We start from the raw sequence: 22,565 nt of genomic DNA on the forward strand, positions 1-22,565 counted from the left end.
GTTTCATGTTATTTTGAATAACCACCAGTTATTTCATTGTTGGTTTCACATCTCATCTGAAAGGTGACATATCCAGCAAAAGATTATGCAGATACCATCTAAGTATCATGTTCATTTGTCTCATACATATTTGTCTCATACATATTGTACTGTAATGAAAACATGTTGGAATGATGCATGTTGAAAGAATTCAGGCACTTCCTAACATACAGATGCTCTTGAGTGCTTAATATTTGTATACCACTTACTCCATTACAACAGTACCACAGGATTTTTTTTTTAATTAAATATATTTGCAATGTATAAACCATGGTAGGCCTTCTCTTTGGAAACCACCCCCTGTATGATCTGTGACTTCACACAATGCTGCTTCTCTTAATAGGCGATGTGCAGGCACACATCTGTGACCTTGGATAGAGATAATTTAAGAACACAATTAAATGACTCAACTCAAAGATTCACACATAGGAAAGTATTTGCTACTGTAGTTAATATTCTACCTGTTCCTGCTGGGGGAATCAATGGAGGTTACATTTAGAACAAACAGAAAAAAATAGCTTTTTTTCATTCAGTTTGCAAAGACTACGTGTGGCATTCATGGTTTTAAGAGGTCATGGAGTCAAAGATTGTAACTGGATTTTAAACTGAGCTGGAGAGCTGCTGTTATTGCTGTGCATGCTAAGATAAAGTTGATCAAAACTTGAGCTTCAAGGTAAAAGATGACTGCCACAAGGATCACAGAAGGATTTTTTTCTCATATGTGCATCATTGTACAATTAGTTACATGCAGCATGGGATTGCTTTTGCCTTTCTTTGGATCATCAATTACACCTCTACCTCGATATAACGCTGTCCTCGGAAGCCAAAAAACTTATCATGTTATAGGTGAAACCGTGTTATATTGAACTTGCTTTGATCCACCGGAGTGCGCAGCCCCGCCCCCCTGGAGCACTGCTTTGCCGCATTATATCCGAATTCATGTTATATCGGGCCACGTTATATCGAGGTAGTGGTGTATTTGGTCTTGTAGGAGAGAAAGTATTGCACTTCTATCTAATCCATGTACTGAGGTTTTTGTACAATGACATAACATTCTGGAAGTTATGCTCTTCTGCAACCACAATTGATTGGGCTAGGTACGGGAATCACTGGATGATATTCCCTTGGCCTGTGTTATGCGGGACCTTAGTGAGGTGCTCAGAATAGTCCCTACTCTATGACCTTATCTTGGCATCTGAGCTTTATAGATGAAATCCTGCTACAAGGAATTCCTGGTACTTATGACCCCTTTTGTTGAGATTTTCTAACCATTTTTTGATTTCTTTAATTGTTACCAGATTCGCAAATCAAGTAAGAACATAAGTGATCTCTCTCCTGCCATCCATCTCCACCCTCTGACAAAGAGAGGCTAGGGACACCATTCCTTACCCATCCTGGCTAATAGCTGTTAATGAACTTAATCTCCATGAATTTATCTAGTTCTCTTTTAAACCCTGTTATAGTCTTGGCCTTCACAATCTCCTCAGGCAAGGAGTTCCACAAGTTGACTGAGTGCTGTGTGAAGAACTACTTCCTTTTATTTGTTTTAAACCTGCTGCCCATTAATTTCATTTGGTGGGCCCTAGTTCTTATATTATGGGAACAAATAAATAACTTTTCCTTATTCACTTTCTCCACACAACTCATGATTTTATATACCTCGATCATATCCCCCCTTAGTCTCCTCTTTTCCAAGCTGAAGAATGCTAGCCTCTTTAATCTCTCCTCATATGGGACCCGTTCCAAACCCCTAATCATTTTAGTTACCTTTCTCTGAACCTCTCCTAATGCCAGTATATCTTTTTTGAAATGAGGAGACCACATCTGTACGCAATATTCAAGATGGTATGCGTACCATGGATTTATATAAGGGTAATAAGATACACTCCGTCTTATTCTCTATCCTTCCCCTCCCTTCCCCCTCCCCCAAATGTGTGGATACAGCTGTGGGAATGACTTCAATTCAGACTCCACTCTGGATACACAAGGTGGTTCAAACTCCATGGCTTGACACTGGTTGAATCAGTACCTAGTCAGACCCCAGGTTTGGGGTACCACAAAGGGGGATACTATCCCTTGTGTGTGTCTACTTAGTTCTCTCTCAAAGAGGAAGTATCATACTCCATAAATCAAATTCTACTCAGTCACACCAGGCAAAACCAGAAGTAACTCCTTTGAAGCCTATGGAGTGTAAATCCAGTGTCAATCAAGTTTCTGACCACCCAGAAGTCATGATATTATGTATGGTCTAAATATTATAATGTTCCTGTGTTACTTAATTCTCATTTGTCCTGAGGCAAATTCATAGTTTTATGTTTAAATAACATGAAACATATTGGAGCAGAATTATATATCAGAGAGGAATAGCTTATATGGGAACGCATATCCTATATAAAATTTAAAATGTCATGTTACAAGTAGGTTTCATCTCAGTGAGCTTTAAAATAACTTTCCGTGACCGAGATGAAGAAGATAAGCTGTTTGATTTATAGCCCAGTTCCAAAATAGAAAATTGATTGTAAATGTCTTGTCTCTAAGAAGGAGATGGAGGTGATGAGACTGAAAATAAGTTTGAATTTATTTTTAATTTTACTAAAGGATGAATTTTGAGTGAAAGGATTTGGTTGCTAGTTTTGTCTCCCTTCCCCCCGCAAATTAGCTATTTTACATTGAACTTTCCATAAACTTGTGGTGGCATAATATCTTTTAAAAGACCTTTTCACTTGGTTTAGACCATGCCAACTTCCTCAAAACTGGCCTCATGTATCTGGATTTTTGATATTTTGGTTGTTGTCACAGACTTACTGGCTCTGGGGTATGTAAAACACCAAATATTTTTAAAATAGGTGTTTTAAGTGAACTTACTAACAGTGACTTAATTAAAATCTGACTGACTAGGTTGCATGGCTTCAAGATAGTACTGCACCTGATTTGCCCAAAGACCTTGGAGAGAGGTGTTGTAACGCAGATGGATTAAGCCAAGTTTGCAAACCATAAGAATCAAGGGTAAGGTGGAAAAGCATCACTTTCCAGGTCGACAAGCCACCTGAGGGAAGACTGACATTCCAGAACCCCCAAAACTGATCACCTCAGGAAGAGGAAGTCATGACCCCAACAAACAGGCCACTCCAGCCTTTGGCCAGTCCCTCCCTGCACCCAAAGGAGTCCTGCTAGTAAGAAGTGCTAGCCAGCATAATATCACTGTCTGGTCCTTGGTGGCAGTCCCAACTCCAACTTGCTGAGAATCCAAGAGACTGTGAGAGTTGAAGCATTTTCAAAACTTTTTTTTATCTTAAGTATCTTTTTATTTTTCCCACTTCTATTTTGTTTGTCTCTTGTTTTTATTAACGAGGAGACATCCCAGCCTTTTTGTCCTTTTTTATTTTTAAGGTATGAAAGTGCGGCTGCCTGCAAGTATGTATATGAGCACACCCATAAAGTCCATATGGGGAAGGCACGAGAAAGAAATGTTCCCCAGGTTTTGACAGCCCAAAATAATGTCTTATAAAATTACAGTGTGCTCTGTGTTCTATGTTTAAAAGCCTTGAGAGACTTGAAATTATCATCTCTAACTTCTTTTAAAGTCTGGATTACAGTATTATAATACAGGGAAAAGGGGTTAGCTAGCACCTAAGAATAGAATTCTAAGGAGGAAGTATTATAATTGGCTTCTGGTTATGGCATAGACATTAGATAATAATTTGGTTTCAGTATTAAGCTACTAACCATCCAAGTTACAGATTTCATTGACTTTGGTTAAATTCCTTAGCTGGGATTTATAACGAATGGCCAGCCACCTTCTTAAAATTTGTATAAGGATGGATTGCTTTGGGCATTAATTTGATGATTTAACTGACTTGATAGTTTAACTCCAATCAAATACTGAGTCTAGTTTTTTTTTGACTTGATCTCAGTTTGATTTTGATTTGATAGTTATAATGCTCTGTTAGTCTAGTTTAATATTATTCAGAGCACCTTTGCTTCAGTGATATGGTGTCTTGATTTTATTTTTGTCTTAACAAAATGTACAAGAGATTCTGACTCACATTTCTTTCAATACTCAACCTGGGTCCAGTACCTCTGAGGACCTGGGAGAATATTAGCCAATCAACTTAAATCCTGCCCAGTTCCCCCTCATTAATCCTTGGTTCTCAAATTTTATTCCGTTTTGTTTTTCTTTAACAAAATCAGTCTCCTCTAGGGACCCCTGCAAAATCCACATAAGATTCCAAGTGCAGCAGGCTGCATTAGGATGTTTATACTAGTGAATATATTTATACACAGACGTGTTCACTGCTGGCTTCCTATGAGCTCTACATCCGTCAAGGGTGCTTATGGACAGTTTACGTTTATTCTGGGGGGGGGGGTGGCTTAATTTATGTGTCTGACATGGGCCACACTGAAAATTTTTATTAGCCAGAAGAGCTTGTAATGGTTAGGCAGTGTTTCAACCACACCCCTTTTTTGACCAAATCACACCTTCCCTTAGAGCGTCACTAGCTGAAGCACAGAAAACATGCGAATCTGCACATAAACATCCTAGAGTATTGAAGAATCACTGCAGCCCTCAGCACACCTCCCTCAGATCTCTTTTCAGAGAGAAGCCAATATCGCAAGGATACTTCAGGATTTCACCATTAGCACAGACATTGTGCTCTATTGTTGGAACTGTTACATAAAGAAACTCTGGTTAGTGCAGCGAGCCTTGAAAGCTTTGCTTTGTAAAAGATGAAGTTGGAGAGAGCCCCTCTGATTTAATCCAGAGGATAACACTGGCCAAGGAGATAGTGAGGTCAACTAAATTGGCATTCTCTGGGTAATCTCCTGTTCCCTCCTTTCTTGCAAATTGACTGCTTCCAATTAATGGTAGGTGCCAGGCTGACAGCCTTGCAGACTGGAGTCCTCTGTGAATTCACAGAACAAGTCCAGTTAAGACAGCGGCAAGCAAGTTTCTCTTATGTTGCTCTACCAATATGCCTTAACCCTGATCCAGAGAGATCCACCAGTAAGGAGGAGCAAGTGGTGAAGGCTCCATGTTCATTCCCTCTCTTTGCTGAGAATGCCAGCATGAGTGCTGCCTGGCAGTGAAAGCTAGTTGCAGTAGTACATTTTTAATGAAGGCAGCTGTCCAGTAAGAATAGAACTGAGACCAACTAATTTCATATATACCACTGAGCAGTTATCAGCTAATAATAACTCTGTGAACTGAACCTTGCTTACTCTACTCACAAGTAGCCACACTGATTGAATCAGGGCTAGTTGTGCAAGTGAGGCAAGCAGGCTTTGGTCCTGTGTTGCTGCCAACTTGGGCTTTATTTGAAGAAGTGTTAGGCCAATTCTTGAGCTTCTGTAAATTCATATAGCTTTGTTGACTTCAGAGCTCTGCTGCTCTACACCAGCTGAGGTAATTCCACTCTGTCTCCATATCACTTAAGTCACCCATTGATTCATACTTCACATATTTTAATGGGAAAACAAACTCTGTAATAGTACTCAATGATATAAGTCTCATAAGCCCCTGAAACTTGGTCATTAGGCATTTTTCAGTCTTGAGAGAAGATCCCTTAGGGCTTGTCTCCACTTACTGGGGGAATCAATATGCGGCAATCAATCCACCGTGGGTTGATTTAGCAGGTTTAGTGAACAGGGCCGGCTTTAGGGCGATTCACCCGATTCCTCTGAATTGGGCCCCGTGCCTCTAAGAGGGCCCCACAACGTCCCTAAGCACCCTCCGCCGATGTGCCACCGAAGGCACTGGCAGCCAATGAGCTGCCACTGAAGTCCCACTACTGTCTTCAGCGGCAGCTCTTTCGAATCGGGCCCTGCAGTGCCTAAAGCCGGCCCTGCTAGTGAACACCCACTAAATCGACTGCCAATTGCTCTCCTGTCAACTCCAGTACTCCACTGGAACGAGAAGCATGAGGTAAGTCGATGGGAGAGTTTCTACCAGCGACCCAGTGCGCTGTAGACATCACAATAAGTCAACCTAAGCTACATAACTCCAGCTACGTTAGTCACGTAGCTGGAGTTATGTAACTTAGATTGACTTAGCTCCATAGTGTAGACCTGCCCTTAGTCTATACTCTTTTTGACCAACATCTTGAGTGACGTTGGCTCTGGAGGGTGAAGTGTTTCATGTCTTCTGGGATAGCCTGCAAGAAATGTCCAAACAACCACCTAAAACCAATGGTTTATAGCAAAACGTTTTTTACGAAAATAATTCATTCAAACTGAAGTAGAGCAAGTATATCCAGTCTTGACAAGAACTAATCTAGAAAGGTACAATCTGTATAATCGTGTTCAAGGTTTGTCTTTGTTTTATTGTTTCTGTACTCCAGACTGCTAGTTTGTTTGTCTCTTACTGGATGTCAGTGTGAGGCAAACCCACAGCCAAACCAGGGCTGCTCGCTCAGCTGCCCCTCCAACAGACTTCTTCATAGAGCCATGAGCACAGGCATTTACTTGGTGCAGTTCACCACTTCCCCTGACACTTGCCCCGTCTGTGGCATGAGGGAGACCCTGGCACACAATTACATTGAGTGCACCAGATTGCAGCCATTTTTCCAGCTCCTCCAGAACTGTATCTTCAGGTTCTGGCTGCACTTTTCCCTGCACCTCCTGATGTTTGCACACCCCATCTGTGGCCCCATGAAGTTGATATATGGAGATATACTATCTCCTAGAACTGGAAGGGACCTTGCAAGGTCATTGAGTCCAGCCCCCTGCCTTCACTAGCAGGACCAAGTACTGATTTCTGCCCCAGATCCCTAAGTGGCCCCCTCAAGGATTGAGCTCACAACCCTGGGTTTAGCAGGCCACTGATCAAACCACTGAGCTATCCCTCCCCCCTAAACTCCTAGTGTTGTGAGACCTCCTCATCAGTCTCCTCCTTGTGTTGGCCCAAGTGGCCATCCACCACATCAGAAGGAGGAAGCTGGACGGCTCTGTGACTTTGGGGCCTATTTCCGCTCCTCCCTTAGGTCATGTATCCAGGCGGAGTTCCTCTGGACTGTAGCCACTGGATTCCTTGATGATTTCAAGGAGCAGTGTGTGCTGTTCAGGGTTATCTGCTCAGCATCCTCCTCTGGCTCTCTGCTTTTGACCCTCTGACTCTCACTCCCATCCCTGTTTTTTCATTTGTTGTCCCCTAAATTAACCTGTCCCCTAAATTAACCTAAATTGAAACCTGGGTCTGGTAACTCCTCCCCTTAGGCTGAGAGGTGCAGCCTTTAGATGTGGCCATCTCCAAAGCCTCAATAGGTGCCCCTGCAACAGACTTCATGGAGCTATGAGCATGGGCATGTACCTGAAGTAGTTCACCACCTCTCCTGACACCTTCTCTTTCTGCAGCAAGAGGGAGATCCTAGCACACTTTTATATTGAGTGTACCAGTTTACAGTCCCTCTGGCTCCTTCAGAACCTCCTCCTCTTCCTCCAGTTCTGGTTGCACTTTCCCCTGCACCTCCTGATTTACACACTCTATCTGTATCCCCACAAAGTCACGAGATCTCCTCATCAACCTCTTCCTGGCGCTGGGCAAGGTGACCATCCACCATGTCAGCAGGAGGAAGCTGGATGTTGAGGTGCTCTGTGACTCTGGGGCCTATTTCCAATCCCTCCTGAAGTCATGTCTCCACGCAGAGTTCCTCTGGGCCGTGTCCACTGGCTCCCTGGACACCTTTGAGGAGCAGTGGGTGCTGTCAGGTGTTCTTTGCTGAGTGTCCCCCTCTGGATTCCTGCTTTTATACCCCTGATCCTCACTCCCATCCCTGTTTTTGCATTTGTTGTCCCCTGAACTTATTTGATGCCTGGATCCAGTGACTCCTCCCCTTATGCTGAGTGGCACGGCTTTTAGATGTGGGCAGGTTTACGTCCTCCCATTCCCAGTGCTTCAATAAGCACCCCTCCAAAAGAGCTTCAGTGAGTCATCCCTCAGGCAGGTGGCAACATTTCAGCAGGACTAACATACCTTACCCACAAAGCCCACTGTGACTGAGACTTCAGGCATGTGGCAGCAGCCTATCTCTGAGCAGAGCCTGGGCACATGCCCCCCAGGCTCAGGTAGTTTCCCAACCTCAGCAGAGCTGCAGATCAGTCTGTCCAACTCAGCCAGGAGCCCTCCTGCTGCGCCATAGTGTAAACAGACTCTCTAGACTCCCAGCCTGCTCTTGATGCAGTTCCTGTTCCTGTCCCAGTCTTGCCTTAGCCCCGTTCCAGTCCTGTCCATCCCAACTCTGACCTTGCTCCAGCCCGGCCACTGACCTGCTCTAGCCTTCTCTCTGCCTCCTGACCCTTTGGACTGACCACCCAGCTTCGACCTTAGGCCTGTATCTAGACTCCAGCTACACTACTGATTTGCCTTGTCCACAGACTCTGACCACCCAGCTTTGACCTCTTGCCTGCTCCTGAACTCTGGCTGCAGTACTCATTTTGGCTTGTTATGGACTCTGCTCTTGATTCTGACCCCAGATCTCAGTTCCAGCACGAGTCTTGGCCCAATCCCAATTCTAAATCTGACTTCAACCTCCATTCCAACCACTAGGCCTGAGTATTGGGAGACAACACCTGGCAGTCAGTAGGGAAGTCAATGAGAATTCTAGCCCCCAAGTCCAGTATCTCTTGAATCCAGCTAAGGGTACTCTAGTTGCCTTTGTGACCTGGTGTGATTTTGTTCAGACAGTTGATCTCACAGGGAGACATGACAATCTGTCTCCATCATCCACTGTTCATTGCATACTCTTTAGAATCAGTGGGTTTTGCTGTCAGTTGGGGTTCATGGCTTCTTGTAACCTTTAGAGCAAGTAAGAGCTACCAACTTAAAGGGCAACCTCAAAAGGAGCACCTCCAAAATTCAATCTCTCTTGCCACATAAATGGCTTTTTGTTTCTCAGCCGAAATTAGTTCCATTCCCTCAGTCCTTGGCCCTTAGAGTGGTCTTATATCAAATAGGACTTCTTGTCAGATTAGTCAGTCTATCACAGATATAGACTTTAAAAGATCTCACTCTTCCATCAATCTAATAAATGTCAGGCAATTGCTTTTGCCATGAATAATACACATACAATATGTTAAATTGATCAAAGAGAAATGTGTTCTGCACTTGTCCTAAATGTGTAGGTTTCTTGAGCACAGTGTTCCACATTCACTACCTATGAGGTCCTCACCTTACTCACACAGCTAGTCCTAAAAGCAAACCTGCAAACAAAATCCAAAGTGCTCGTTGGACATTGTGAAAGCACATGCTACCCTCCCACTGCTAATCCCACAAAGGGTAAAATGTACATGCAAACCTACATGCGTTAAAGCTGCTGGACTTAAAGTAACTTTCTCCCCTCAAGAAAAACAATGGCTCAATGGTGAACACAGAAGTCACTCCTGTGGATTTTACAAAGCACTCTACCATCCTCCCAGCTCCCTGACCTCCATCCAATTGCACGGCACCTGAAGGAGACATGCTGTCATTCGCCATCTTCCCCAGACCTATGCCCAAAAAGGTAAAAGGCACAAGGGGGGAGTTAGTGTGGATTCCACCAAAAGTAACTCCAATTTACGAAAGAATTCTTTTTGGTCCTAAGGGGAGCATGACCTGGAAGCCAGCCACTTTCTACCCTCCCCAAAACAGTGGAGATCCAATTTCATGCAGTTAAGTGTGGAGGCACCCTTGTGCTGCCTAAGGCCAGGGAGAAGTATGCAGCGGGAGCTTATTTCTGTGGGAAAAAATAGTATGTGATTGTTTAATTAAAGACTGCATGTGCAAGGTAGGGGGGATTTGAATTAAAGCTGCACATGCAGCAGAGACTGAATAGAAGTACTAAGGACTTCAAGACAGGTCCATTGGTGAGGGAATCATAAACATGAAGCAGTACCTTCTAAGCTTAGACAATTCATTTTGTATAGGGTCCAGTGTATGAGTCAGAGGTCTACACTACATTTGCTTTAATTTAGCACTTTGCACTAGTTTTCCAACTTTCATCCACTTAGGTTTAGAATAAGTTGTATCTAAATATTTTCATTTTAACAGTAATTTTAATGGTTTATTTTATTAATCAGACAGCAATATACTTTGGAAGTTTATATTTTAACATATCTTAATTTGTATAGTGTACATATTATATAGTATGTGTTGTAAGCTGGTCAAATTTAATCACAGAATTTACATGATTTATATATAAAATGAAATTATTTACCAACTGTTTGCTCAACCATCTCTAGGACTATTTCAACCATAAAAATAACTATTTGCAAATATTTGAAGAAAGATAGAAACATTTGTAAGCTAAATGATTTGGACTGAATAATTTGACCAGCTGTGCTCATGATCATTTTTCTGGATAAGGAAAACCAGGGCTAAATGCTTTTTGCAAGTAATTCTGTATTTGGAGATCTGTGCAAAATGCAGATTTTTCAAAACATAATATTTCCAAAAAGCAACGAAGAGTCCCATGTCAGTCCAGGCATCTGACAAAGTGCGTATTCACCCACGAAAGCTCATGCTTCAATACATCTGTTAGTCTATAAGGTGCCACAGGTCTCTTTGTTACTTTTTACAGATCCAGACTAACACAGCTATCCCTCTGATACATAATATTTCCAGTGATCTAAAAGTAATCATCCATGGATAATTTTGAAATGTATAAAGTCTCCATTACTAAATGAGGCTTGTATTTCAGTTAAGTCTTTTGTTCTATATTAAAATGAAGATTGCTTTGTGCAATCTTGCAAAATAAATGTAGGTACGTTCAGAGGAGTCATTTGTGAAAGATACAATAAACTGAAGGAGATCATGTAAACTTGACCCTAGAGATTGAGAGTCAGAGCTGATCAATGTTTTTCTATTAATTTTTAAAGTAACATTATTTTTCACTGTTTATCTCATTGTCGGTAGGTTGGCAGGAGCCCAGAACTCATTGCATGTTGAATTCTAGCTGATCGACTTTTCTAAGTACAACACAGTGGTAGGCGACACTGACATCCAGTGAGCTAGTTCAACATTAAAACTCTTTTGCTCACATATAGCTCCAGTGTATGATCTTGCTCATTTTAGGTTTGATCCTTCCAGGTAATGAGCATTTTCTAGGAGGTGCAAGGTGCCCTCTGCTCATCTCACTCACTTCATAGGGAGCAGTGGGTACTGATCATTTTGCCCAAGAAGCAAAGCACCTCCCGGGATCAGGCCCTTTATTTGCAAGATCTCCTTTCTCAGTCTCTGGTTTGCTTCATCAAGTTATATCTTAGATTCATAGGGCCAAATGCTGCCTTCTATTACACCAAGTGCAGCTCTTAGCAATTAGAGGAGCCCCAGTGCTAGTGCACTATTGACCCACCGTGAATTCAGCTCAGCAGCCTGTAACTAGACTCCTAATAGAATCAAAGTTAGCTCTGACATTCAACCATGGACAGAAGAGGTAGTGCAATTGGTGTTTCAAACCCTCAGAGGGGGCCCATGCTATCAGGTACAAATACCTATCCCCATCCTCTCTCCATTCACTGGGTTTTGTAACCCATGCCCCTTGTCAAGCAAGTGCTAGTTAGGTAATGATGAAGAACTCACTCAGTCCTTCTGTCATACAACAGTTCCACTGGCCTTGATTCACAGAATCAGGGTAACAAAACTTTATTCTTCCTGCCCCAATAACAGAGAAAACTGGGGATCCCACACCAGCCAAAGTAACCACTTTGAGTTGCTGTTGTTTCATGCCAGGCGAGTGGGTGTGCCTATGCAAACAAGATCAGCCCCTGGAGTTCTTTTCCACACTTGCCATAATTCACCACCAGATGTCAGGGTAGAACTCATCCTGACTCTGCTTACACTTGTGTGCAACTCAGGACAGAAATTTGGCATAAAAGATGTATATTGCCTTCTGGGTGTGATGGAAGATTAAATCAGTTCTAAATCCACATTTGCTTAGCTCTGCCTTCTCTGTACTTTAAGCAGTGGGTTTTTGGCTTGTCTCTTGATTTTTAAATTTAGGAGGTGGTGTTTCTTCTCTGTTGCAATGATTCTGCAAAGGTTGCACAGTCCTTACAAGCAGCACACAAATCTTCAGGAACCATCACTTTCCAAACCAATGTTCTCATTTCCTCTCAGTCCCCACCCCAGGGCATTGGTGGACTGGTTCTCTAGTTTCTTTTATGATAGGGAAAAATCCAGCCCAGAGCAGAAGAATTCAGAGGAAAACTTTGGGAGTTCCTGTCTCTGTTTGCTATTTCTGCATGAGGGCACATCTAGCTCTGAGTAAAGATACCAACAAGTGCCACTGTCAATCTATATGTCAAGATGCTTGACGATGCACATCCACTTATCTGTAGAGAGGGTCAAGCCCTAAACTGGTAGTTTGATACATCTGCAACCACCTTGTGCATTATTATGACTCATGAATATATTGTAAACCATTCACGGGGCACTACACCTGTAATCAAGCTCTATGAATTAATTACATGTTTTAAACATTTTAGTTCAAATGAGATCCTCATATCATGAGGCTGATCTCTTTATTTGCTGAAAATAGAAAGAGAAAAACAACAAAAACAATCAGCAATTACCAAAAGAAGGAAAAGTGTTATTTAGGAAAATGTGTTTGTTAAATGCATGTCAGCAGCAAGAGGGGAAAAGGTTATACTTTGGTTTTGTTCTTCCTTGTTATTCCCTGGTCCAAGAATGAAGATGTTAGTATCACATATTCTCTAGAGATTTCTAAAAGCCTGAGGCCTCCTTAATGCCCATCTAAGAGTTAAGAAAGAGTAATACCATAAAAAAATGAAAAGTTCATCATAACGTTGTCAGAACTTTTCTTCCAATAAACCACTCTGCTCATATTATGCCATAATCATCTCCATCTTCTCCGATCTCATGGGGTCAAATTCATCTCTGACTTCCTTCCAAATAAATGGAGTTGCAGTAGAGATGAATATAACCCATTTATTTTGTACCAAGTCCAGGAGAGAAGGGGAGGGAAATAACAGTTTCTTTTTAATCAAACATAAATAATTCAAGTAGCACAAGAACAAGAGGACATTCAATGAAATTAACAGGTGGGTAACTCAACCCTGATAAAAGGAAATTCTTTTTCACACACTAGTAATTAAACTGTGGAACTCAGTGCCCAAAAAAGTCATTGAGGCCAATAACTTAAGATTCACAAAGGACTGGAGATTTATAAGGATATCAGGAACATTCAGAGTTATTGGCACTCAACTTCCGGGGATTTCTCTGTTGTATGTAGCACAATCATTTTTAATACCACAGCCAATCAATCCCAGAATTTCCAGGAATATTCTAGACATCTGTATGCAGAACCCAATTGGTTTCAGTGAAAATCAGAGCACCAGAGAAGCCTGGTTCTTAGGAAGTCAGGACACAGATTGCTTGATGCTGCAGGTGGAGGAATCTCTCCACCCCCACATCACCCCTCCTCCCCCGCCACATAACTGCCTACACATATTGGATGCAGCAGGTAATCTACTATGTAGGGAAGTTGTCTGTGGGCTGTAGTCTAAGGCCTGGTCTACACTAACCCCCCAATTCGAACTAAGGTACGCAACTTCAGCTATGTGAATAACGTAGCTGAAGTCAACGTACCTTAGTTCGAACTTACCGTGGTCCAGACGCGGCAGGCAGGCTCCCCCGTCGACTCCCCGTACTCCTCACGCCAAGCAGGATTACCGGAGTCGACGGGGAGCACTTCTGGGTTTGATTTATCGCATCCAGACAAAACGCGATAAATCGAACCCAGAAGTTCGATTGCCTGCCGCCGAACCAGCGCGTAAGTATAGACAAGCCCTAAGAGAAGTAATGGGGCCATAGAGAGAGGCAAGGACCTAGAGAGTGCAGGGGAGCAGAGTGGCAAGAGAAAAAGTGAGGACTTGGGGAGGGAAGAGAGTGTGTGGCTGTGTGGGGAAGGGGAAGGCAGCAGGGACCAGAAGAATGGGATAGTGGCAGTAAGGGAAGCAGGGATCCATGGGGGGGCGGACAAAGGCAATGGAGCAGGGTGAGGAAGCAGGGAACCAGAGAGGAGTGGGAGAAATGGTATTGATGGGGGAAGCAGGGACTTGGTTGGGCAAACTGGAGTTGGGGATGGGAAGGAAAGCAGGGGCCTGGGATGGGATGGGGAAGTGGTGGAAGGTGGAAGAAGCTGGGATCTGGGATGAGGAAGCAGAGACCTTCGCGGGGGGGAAGTGTGGAGGTGGGAGAGCAGTGTAGAGGTAGAAACCAGGGACCCCAAGGGGGGAAGAGGGATGGAGGGTGGCTAGGGGTTAAAAGCAGGGACCTGGGAGGAGTGTAGATGGGGAGGGGGAAACAGGGACAGGGTGAGAAATGGAAGGTGGAGGGGAGCAGGGACTGTTCATAACAAAGCCTAGATTTATCAGCTCAACTGCCTCCAAGTTGAGCTGATAAATATTGACTCTGACTCTGGAAGGAGAAGGGCCGTGTGGGGAAAGGGAGGAATAAATTCCAGTCTGGGGGTTGGACGGTGGTGGTAAAGGAGCGTTCTGGTGCCGGAGGAGTGTGGAGTTCAGGTGGGAAGGGGATGGTGAGCAGGTTGATGAGTCACTTAAAGGAAAACATTTAGAAAAGAAGGTACTCAGACAGACCAAGGACATATGCAGCTTGGTTACTGACTTTCCTTATACCACTTACATAGGATTACATTAAATTAGTTGTAGTTTGTTAACTAGGGTTTGATACTAGGGTTGCCAATTTTGGTTGGACGTATTCCTGGAGGCTTCATCACATAAGATAATTTTAAATTAAAGATTAATTTTTAATTCCTGGAGACTTCATGACAATCCTGGAGGGCTGGGAACCCTATTTGATACACAGGTATTTTACTGGGTTTTCCCCCTCCTTCAGAGGATTTTCTCTATGTCTCTGTCAAATATCCAAGATTCCCCCCATTTCCTCTTGTTTTTTTATGACTCACCATTCTCAAGGCCCTTAGAAATAATTCCTCCTTCTGCCTGAGCAAGATTGGAGCCCATCAATGTCACTCCTAAAGTGGATGGAGGGGTTATAAAATAAGGGGCTCACTACCGCTCAAAGGCTAAGTGCTGTGTGAGCTACTCAAATTCTCACAGAGGGAGACAGAGAGAGAAAGAATCTAGGTCACCTGACACTCAGTCTTTTTAACCACTAGGCAATGCTGCCTCTCTACTTGAACTGCAGGGGGGTATTTTATTGATCATGTAACCTAACATTTTAGATCCTATCATGTTACTACTTTCTTTTAGACCACAGAGGTTACCACCTAATTGTTGCCCTGACAGAAGGAACAGATATTGCTATGGTATTACATGGGCAAAGAATACAGTAACAGAGGCAATACATGCTTGGTGATGTTTAAGATATTAGAATTGCGATTGGATATTTGTTTTAGTTTAGAATGTGCTAAGGATTAAACCAAACCTTTCACCATTATCTGTTAATTCTGGGGATTTTTAAATATTAAGAATATCATGGGCAATGTATAAATGTTATTTTACCTTTTTAATTCCTAATTCTAGCTTACAAGCCAGACTCAGGATACTTGCTAGAATATATTAGTTTAATAGTGATAAGGCTGAATCATATACAAATACTCCAGACTTTAGAAAGTTCACACCTGGATCTGAACTGTGCAAATTAGGTCCGTCTTAGGCTAGATAGAATGTGCCAGGAAGGAGCAAAATCTAGTTGATATGGCACCAGAATCAGCATGGGGAGACCTGAGTGCTTGGCTTGGTCACTGTGACCTTGGCCAAGGCACTTCATCTCTTTGATTCTCTGTTTCCCCTTTTGCCCTTTGTCTCTGTCTATTTATACCAGAAGTTTTCTGGGCAGAGACCATCTCTTATTATGTGTTTATACAGCACCTCTAAATGCTACTGTAATGCATATATAATAATAGTAATCAGAAGCTGAACTGTATTCCAGGAATCCATAACCGATGCACTCTTTCTTTTTAAATTGCAGAGACAAAGTATTAGAATGGCATAAAATATGGCCCAGTTCTATTACAAAAGAAGCGTCAATGCCCCTTACAGAGACCGCATCCCTCTTCGTATAGTGCGAGCAGAGTCTGAACTCTCCCCTGCCGAGAAAGCCTACTTGAACGCTGTGGAGAAAGGAGATTATGCCAGTGTGAAGAAAGCTCTGGAGGAAGCCGAAATTTATTTCAAGATCAATATTAATTGCATTGATCCTCTTGGAAGAACAGCTCTCCTTATTGCAATTGAAAATGAGAACCTGGAGCTCATTGAGCTGCTCTTAAGCTTTAATGTGTATCTCGGAGATGCGCTGCTGCATGCCATACGAAAGGAGGTCGTTGGAGCTGTGGAACTTTTATTAAATCACAAAAAGCCGAGTGGGGAGAAGCAGGTACGTGCAAAATTCACTCTTGCTCTTGGTTTGCAAGCAAGTTTCTGTAGGTATATGCCAGGAATTGTCAAAAGGGAGCCAAGAGTTAAAAAAAAAATTGACTCTTTCAAATTCTACATGTAGTGTTTTCAATATGATCTGTATCATTTTCATTTTGATTTGAGTGTCTCTGTTCTTAGCATTTGGTATTCTGTTCAATATGATAATATAATTCATGCTAATACATGGGAGATAAAAAGAAGTGTTTTCCTGGGATAGGTGAATGGCTTTGGAAAAACTATGCAATTTGAAACTGGGCATTTCCTTTGAACGTTAATTCAATTTCAGATAATTTTGCCATTTCATTGGTGAAATGATTCGTGAACATATTAGGGCAAAATCCTGCTTCATGCAGAATTGCAACCTAACAGGAAGAGAATACTATGGATGAAATCCTGGTCCCATTGAAAATCAATGACAACACTCTCCTTGACTTTAATGGAGTCAGGATTTCACCCTTGATGTGGAGACCATTTACCACTTCAGTGACTGTGAGGCATGGTCAGTGTGACCCCTGGTCTTCATAGTCAGAACCTCAGCCTTGTCTACATGCATAGCGATAGGCCCTCAACCTGTTCTCATAGGAGTGAAGGCAAACCTGTTCTTTCTCCCCATCATCCCTCAAAGGATGCATCATTAGATAGAAAATCTTTTTTAGAATAAATTGAAAGAGGCTTTAAGGTGTGTCCCTCTCTACCTCCCCCTGACTGCACTAAGCCATCCTCCTTTAGGCGGCCAACATCCTCCATGCCAGACCCATTGTAAGGCCCTATTGAGGCAGGGTAGGATGTAAATTGTAATTTGTCAGATTCTTAGGGATCCTTTGGGATGAAAACCACTCTATAAATAGATGTAAGAGTCTATTCTATTCCTGTCTATTCCAATTTCCATATATTATAGGTGCTATATTAGTGCATAGTGAATTGAAATGACTGGAGCCCTTTCATAGGCAATGCATACAATATGATGTAATTACAGTATCTGGTACTTGCTATGGATATAATTGCAGATGATAAGTAAAAAGTATAATTTTTGTGTCAATAAAATAATAGGAATTCAATGTTATTTTTGGTGAAAGAGTACAATATGTTGGGTCCTTACCCAGCTGTGTATAGAACAATGGCTTTATCTCAGCATAAATGGCTGAAAATTAGATTCATTTTATGCTTGCCTCATTTCCATTATTTCTCACCCTATTGCATAGCTCACAGGGTATGAGGAGACAATTCAAAGGAGAAGAATGGTCTTGTGGTTAAGGTACTGGACGAGGAATTAGCAGCTTTAGGTTCAACACCCCACTCTCCATCAAGTCACTTAAACTTTGAAGGGCTTAATTCCTCATCTGTGAAATAGGAGTATGTGATAGGCTCTCAGAGGGCCAGGTTGCCTAGCAGTTAGCATACCTGACCACCATACCCTGGTGTTTCTGTTAGAGGTGATAGAGATGCCTGATCCTAAGTCACAAATGTTTGGAGCCTCTACCCACATCTGGGCCTTTTCTCTTAAGTCGGGGCTTGGTATGGGGGGCCCAGGCTTTTCCTTTCCATCCGGTCCTGATCCAGGGCCCTGTGGGAAGTAACACTTGGAGGGTCATCCCTTCAGAGAGTCAAAGCCTGCCAGCCTGAGCTACTGCCTACCTATGTGCTCCTGGGGTATGGCCCCGAAAGTCCAATCAATCATTTAACAGAAAGTCTAAATGAGCAGGGCCTTGCAGGTTTCAAAGGGGGGCAGGGTGGTTGGAGAAGAACTGGCCTGGGACTTTATCTGCTTTGTGGTCCCATTGCAGGCTCTGCCTTCAGGCTGACTTCCCAGAGAAGGATTCATCTCTCTTGCAGCCTGTCCACTATTCTTTGCTTGGGCTTCTGAGTTTTTTTTAACCCACTCTTCCAATTGCAGTGGGCTTGCCAGGCCCAGAGGAGTGGGGCTACCTGGGCCCAGTATTGCCTTTTAATAATGATAGATGCTGTAGGTTGGTAATCATGTGGCCTGATGCCAGCTATTCATGATATAGCAGGATGAAGTTCGGATTTCCTTTTGTGCATGTGTTATGTTTTCTATTATCATGTATTATTTGTATTACCACAGTGAATAGGAGTCCCAGCCATAGGCCAGGACCACACTATGTTAGGCACTGTAAAAACACAGACCTAAAGGATGGTCCCTGCCTCAGAAGGTTTACAATCTAGCAATAAGACAAGAGACAGAAAATGGATACAGACAGGTGGGGGGGGGGGTACAATGAGACATAGTTGGTCAACATCATAGGTAGTGGTCTGTGCACAGTAACATTCGGGTGGGAAGCCACAGATAAGGTTGTAAGTTCATATCCTGAGAGAGTTTTTGAACTTCCGCTGTCTTTGGCAAAACAATCCTCCTGTCAGTTTGAAGCTTTTTGTACCTCGTCTTAGAGGAGAACTCAGACTTGTATTCCATAACCTACAACACCCACATTCACTCATGCAAACAGCACATCCCAGCATACCCGATAGAAACCCTGTGGGTGGGCTCTGCAAACACTGCAAAAATCTATGAATCAGTTTGCATACTTTGAAATGGTTATGAAATGTTTCATAGACACAAAAGGTGCGAATCTGCCCAAAAATATGAGGTGTTTATAAACATTGCAAGGCATTTTAGCAGAGATTGTGGCCTGGATTTCCAGCCATGTGCCTCCATTTGTAGGCATGCAAGATTCCTCCTGCACAAACATGAGCCTCCACATTGCAAATGCAAACATTGGCATGCGAACATGGACTTTCAGAAAGCCTCCTACAAGATCCCTCACCAAAGGCTCTTAAGCAAAGTAAGCTGTCATGGGGTAAGAGGGAAAGTCCTCTCATGGATCCATAACTGGTTAAAAGACAGAAAACAAAAGGTAGGAATAAATGGTCAGTTTCAGAATGGAGAGATGTAAATAGTGGGGTCCCCCAGGGATCTGTACTGGGACAAGTGCTGTTCAACATATTCATAAATGATCCAGAAAAAGGCGTAAACAGTGAAATGGCAAAAAGTGGAGACAATACAAAATTACTCAAGATAGTTAAGTCCAAAGCAGATTGCAAAGAGTTACAAAGGGATCTCACAAAACTGGAGGACTGGGCAACAGAATGGCAGATGAAATTCAATGTTGATAAATGCAAAGTAATACACACTGGAAAACATAGTCCCACCTATACATACAAAATGGTGAAATCTAAATTGGCTGTTATCACTCAAGAAAAAAATCTTGGGCTCATTGTGCATAGTTCTCTGAAAACATCCACTCAATATGCTGGGGCACTCAAAAAACAAACAAACAAAAATCTAATGGAATGTTAGGCATCATTAGGAAAGGGATAGATAATAAGACAGAAAATATCATTATGCTACTATACCAATTCATACCTTGAACACTGCCTGCAGTTCTGGTTACCCCATCTCAAAAAAGATGTATTAGAATTGGAAAGGATACAGAGAAGGGCAACAAAAATGATTAAGGATGTAGAACAGCTTCTGTGTGAAGAGAGATTAAAAGACAGGGACTTTTCAGCTTGGAAAAGAGACAACTAAGAGGGGATATGATAGAGATCTATACAATTGTGAATGGTGTGGAGAAAGTGAATAACACAAAAACCAGGGGTCACCAAATGAAATTAATAGGCAGGAGGTTTAAAACAAACAAAAGGAAGTATTTCTTCACACAATGCACAGTCAACCCGTGGAACTTTTTGCCAGTAGATGTTGTGAAGGCAAAAAATAGAACAGAGTTCAAAAAAGAACTAGATACGTTCATGGAGTATAGGTCCATCAATAGCTATTAGTGGACGACAGGGGATGGATCTCTTGATGATTACCTGTTCTGTTAATTCCCTCTGAAGCACCTGGCATTGGCCACTGTTGAAAGACAGGATACTGGGTTAGATGGACCATTGGTCTGACCCAGTATGGCTGTTCTTCTGTTCTTATGTTGGCCCTTTAAATAGACTAATACTTTACTCACATGCATTGACACCCAAAGAAGCCATTAGCATTAGGTTTCTGCAAATGCAGATTTGTTTGTTTTTAGGAATTAGTCATGTTAAAGGGAACATGTAAAATGTTTAATTTTTTTTGCAGGTATTTGCACCTGTAAAGCACATGAACATGTGTGCATATTTTGCACGTGCACAACTGGAGGCTACGCTGAGGCCTGGCTGAAAATTCATTACAATAGGCTTAGGTTTTCCAACTCAAGTGTCTAAAATTAGCCACCAAAATCCTTATTTTAAGTACTTAGGAAGAGATTTTCAAAAACACAAAGGGCAGTTAAGCCCCCAACAACCCTGAAAAGTCAACTCCCAAATGTGTCTTTGAAAATCTCCCTCCTAAATTGTGGCTTGATATTTTAGCATATTTTTGTTAATTTGTTATATTTATCATATGGTTTAAATGAATTGTTTTCATACTGGGTTGTTTACAACCTGTTAGCTTTGACTATTTGCGACTTGCTCTTCATTCCTCCTCATGTGTAGTTGGTCACCTAGGCTCTGTCTGTACTTACGGCAGTGTCTAGAGTACAGGCACTACACGTGTAGTTGCATGCCACAGTGAAAGTCAGGCTGCGTCCACACTTTTCACTGCAGTGCGTAGCTTCACGCTGCAGTGAAGGCTCAGTAACCTACAGGAGCCTTTCCCTGCTGCCAGAGCCTCCCTGCTGCCTCCCACTGCCAGAGCCTTTCCCCACTGCCGAAGCTTTGTTCTGTGGTGGGAAAAAGCTGTGGCGGCGGGTAAGCAGTGGAATACTACACTACTAAAAAAGATCAAGGTAGACGTTGGAGGCACTGCTTGGGCCTATAGAGAGTCGTAGGATATATATCCTAGGGTTCAGGCATGTAGGGCACTTTACTCACCTAAGCTGTCTCTCTCGGTCTACACTGCTGTTTATGCCCAGGCTAGCTGTGCCTGCAGTGTCTATACTTCTACATGCTGCCATAAACCCTATGGCTTCACTGAGGTCAGTGGGGCCAGGATTTCAGCCCTAACCTATTTCCTCTCCTTGACTGAATGACTGAAACCATTTAAAAAGGAGAAAAATAAAAAGTGCACAAGGATTAATCCATTTCCACTATATTGCTAAAGCTCATGGAACGTTCGGGATTTTCATTAATACATGGAAGTTGTCTGAATACTAGCAAATAATAATGACTATGGCTTGAGAATTATAGTTAGGAAACTTGCAGCTGTTATTTACAGAAGTATTCATGTATCAATATCGTTTTACTATTTGACAAGGGGATAATATGTTGTGTGGGGAGGTTGTAGCTAAAACTTACTTCAGCATCATACTCAAAAAGCAACATAAGAACATTTGATTAAACTAAAAGTAATTATTAAATATTTTTAGAGTTTAGAAATTCCTAGATAAGAGTCTATCACCAGCCATCCACTATGTCCCCAGACCCTACCTACTTTCCACATGTAGTATACTCTGCATTCCAGATAACACAGCATGTGTATTATGGGGATTTTGAGTTTTTTATCATATGTATCTATTTGGTGCCTAGTAATGAGGTATATACATTTAATCGATTTGGATTCTACTTGACTCCTTCTGTCATTCAGTTAGTGAGTGAGGCTTCTGTGGCATCCATTATAGCAATTCAGGAAAAGGTCATTTTTGTCACTTGCATTATGTTTTCTAAACTTTCTGAGTTTCCCCAGCTGCTGGATCACATGTAAAAGCGAATAACAAGGATTTAAGGTAGCTGAGCTGACTAAACTTATCCATGTTCTTCCAAATTATTAATTTTTCATAACCAGATGTCTCAAAAACTATCTGCCAAGATCTTATTGCCTATTATCCTGACCGATAGTAGAATATCTTTCTGAGAAAAGCTGTTTTCCTTTCCACTTTAGGATGAATAACTGGTTGTTATATCATGCTATTTTGCACTGTGCATACACACCCATGTAATAGAATGGAGGAGACTTTAAGCAGATAATTGAATAGAATGGAATGCCGTAGCTTTAACTTAATGTTAAAGGTGTGTGCGGCTAGCACCATATATGGAATGTACTGTATTTCATTAAAATTGTGTGCATGGGTATTTTTGGAACCACATATTTCAGAAAGTTAGACAGTTGGAAAGTCTTTGAAATAGCTGATGAGTGGAGT

At 42.2% G+C, this 22,565-nt stretch overlaps 1 protein-coding gene across 1 annotated transcript in view; it reads left to right on the forward strand.

Annotated features, from left to right (window-relative positions):
- The window catches only part of TRPC4 (transient receptor potential cation channel subfamily C member 4), a 191,924-nt gene that overhangs the window by 60,892 nt on the left and 108,467 nt on the right, over positions 1-22,565 (forward strand). The window contains exon 2 of the mRNA XM_034758576.1: positions 15,989-16,393. Within this exon, the coding sequence (XP_034614467.1) occupies positions 16,016-16,393 (378 nt within the window). The 5' untranslated portion in view covers positions 15,989-16,015. The remainder of the gene's footprint in view (positions 1-15,988; positions 16,394-22,565) is intronic.

This window comes from Trachemys scripta, chromosome 1 (genome assembly GCF_013100865.1).
Source record: "Trachemys scripta elegans isolate TJP31775 chromosome 1, CAS_Tse_1.0, whole genome shotgun sequence".
In the NCBI taxonomy this organism is placed as follows: domain Eukaryota; kingdom Metazoa; phylum Chordata; order Testudines; family Emydidae; genus Trachemys; species Trachemys scripta.